The following is a 1,872-nucleotide window of genomic DNA, read 5'->3' on the forward strand; positions in this document are numbered from 1 at the left end:
GCGGGCGCCGCCCCCCGGCCCGGTGACCGGGTGGAAGGGGGGGGGGGGGGGGGGGGGGGGGGGGGGGACCTCAGCATCTTCACGGTCATTTCCTCCCATCATCACCATATAATCCAGTGCATGTCAAACACACCGAGTCCGTCTGTTTGTATTATCACTGTCTTAATTTTTAATTTATTTTTTGGTACAGTTTCCCCGTTTGTTTGTTTCCCTCAGCAGCAGTGAAACATACGACACAGTCGGACTGTGACTGAGAATTAGAGGCAGAGCAGCAGAGACCGAAGTGATGGATGATTAAACGGTGGATACTGATGATAAAAGTCAGTTTTATGAGCAATAAAAACAGTGAGATGTTCCATTAAAAAGTCAGACTGAGGGCAAACGGGTGGAAACGATGGGGATAAATGAGATGAAACCACACTCTCCATGTGGAACTCCAACAAACGTCTCATTTGGCCAGAAATGAAAATTCACTCTGAGGATCAGATCGTTGTTTTTTTTTTTACAGCACAGTCACCACCGTCTCTGTTACAGAACACAAATATAACAACTGGACAAATCAAAGCAAATACTGGAAAGTTTTAATTCAAGTTTTAATTCAAGCGTAATCCCTGCTCGGGGATTCGAACCCTGGATTACGCGCAGCGCGGACGCAGCTCGGGTCCAACTCACCTTTGTGCATTTCCGCTCAGGGTGTGATTCTGATCCAGACTAAAAACGTCCCCCCGCTCTGCCCATCTCCAGGTAAACAGCCTCACAAAATCCCACTTTTACTTCAGCGACGGTAAATCCATCAGGCGGAGCCGCGCACGGGCAGCAGCAGCGGCGGCAGCGGCGGCGGCGGCAGCGCCGGTGTGGTCCTCTTCATCGGCCGGTGATGGCGCTGCGTCTGGCTTCACGACGCTGAAAGTGGCGAGGACGAACGCGCTTCAGTCGGAATCACCAGAGCGAGCGCGGCATCCGCGGGCACCGCCGAGAAGATGGAGACACGGGCTGGTCCAGGTGGACTGGTGCGCTCCAGAACAGGTATCCAAAAGACGCATACGGACAGAGGGAGGCAACGAGCAAGAAAGAGAGAAAGAATGGTTGAAGAGTGTGCAGGAGGAGCAGAGGAAGAGGAGGAGGAGAGGAGGAGAGGAGGAGGCAGTCTCTGTCTGATCCGAGTCTGTGACCAAACTGAGAAACGCTCGGGAACATGGCTCATTTAAGCCGTGGGCGCTGCTTACACCAACGAGCGGAGTCTTACGGTCGTCATCAAGACAGACATGTTTAAGGAGGTCACATTTCCGGGTACGGTTTTCAAAGTAAAACAAGGCGCAAAAAGCAAACCTGTTGCAAATTGTAAATGCCATGCAGCAAAAATCAGTCCATCCAGAAATCACTGTCTGGACAAAAAGGAATCCGTACCTCGTTTTTTTTGTATCAGCAGTAGGAGAAGCGACGATTAGCTTCAGTTGTCGTAAATAAAAACATCAGTCGTGAAAAACAAAGCAACCCAACAGGGCAGGAAAATCCCCTTCAGATTCCAATATAAAAACGCCTCAGTCAATGTCGAATAAAACAATTGATTTTTTTTAAATCAAATGCCGGTTTGACCTTTTAAAGCATCACATTATTTATTTAATATTGATTTTTTGTTTTTTTTACATTTAACAAATATTTCAAACATTGTATCTTTAAGACCAAAGTGACAGGAACACACACTAATGTGATTTTTTTTTTTGGGGGGGGGCTTTTGCTATGATAAAGAGTGAGATGTTTTATTTACATTTCAGTTCTGTAGTAGAATATTTATTATTATTACTAGTCTTCCTTACCCCTCCCTCACCCCCCCCCCCCCCCCCCCCCCTCCCCACCAGACGCCCGCCCCCA

At 48.2% G+C, this 1,872-nt stretch overlaps 1 protein-coding gene across 2 annotated transcripts in view; it reads right to left on the bottom strand.

Moving 5' to 3' along the window:
• neto2a (neuropilin (NRP) and tolloid (TLL)-like 2a) overlaps positions 1-1,643 on the bottom strand; it is a 26,032-nt gene extending 24,389 nt beyond the window's left edge. The window contains exon 1 of one of the 2 annotated variants that reach the window (XM_017032387.2): positions 673-1,643. In XM_017032387.2, the coding sequence (XP_016887876.1) occupies positions 673-682 (10 nt within the window). In that variant the 5' untranslated portion in view covers positions 683-1,643. The remainder of the gene's footprint in view (positions 1-672) is intronic. The other variant, XM_008310716.3, reaches the window with a different exon arrangement.
• Between the last annotated feature and the right edge of the window lie 229 nt (positions 1,644-1,872).

This window comes from Cynoglossus semilaevis, chromosome 5 (assembly GCF_000523025.1).
Source record: "Cynoglossus semilaevis isolate Cse_v1.0 chromosome 5, Cse_v1.0, whole genome shotgun sequence".
Lineage (NCBI taxonomy): Eukaryota > Metazoa > Chordata > Actinopteri > Pleuronectiformes > Cynoglossidae > Cynoglossus > Cynoglossus semilaevis.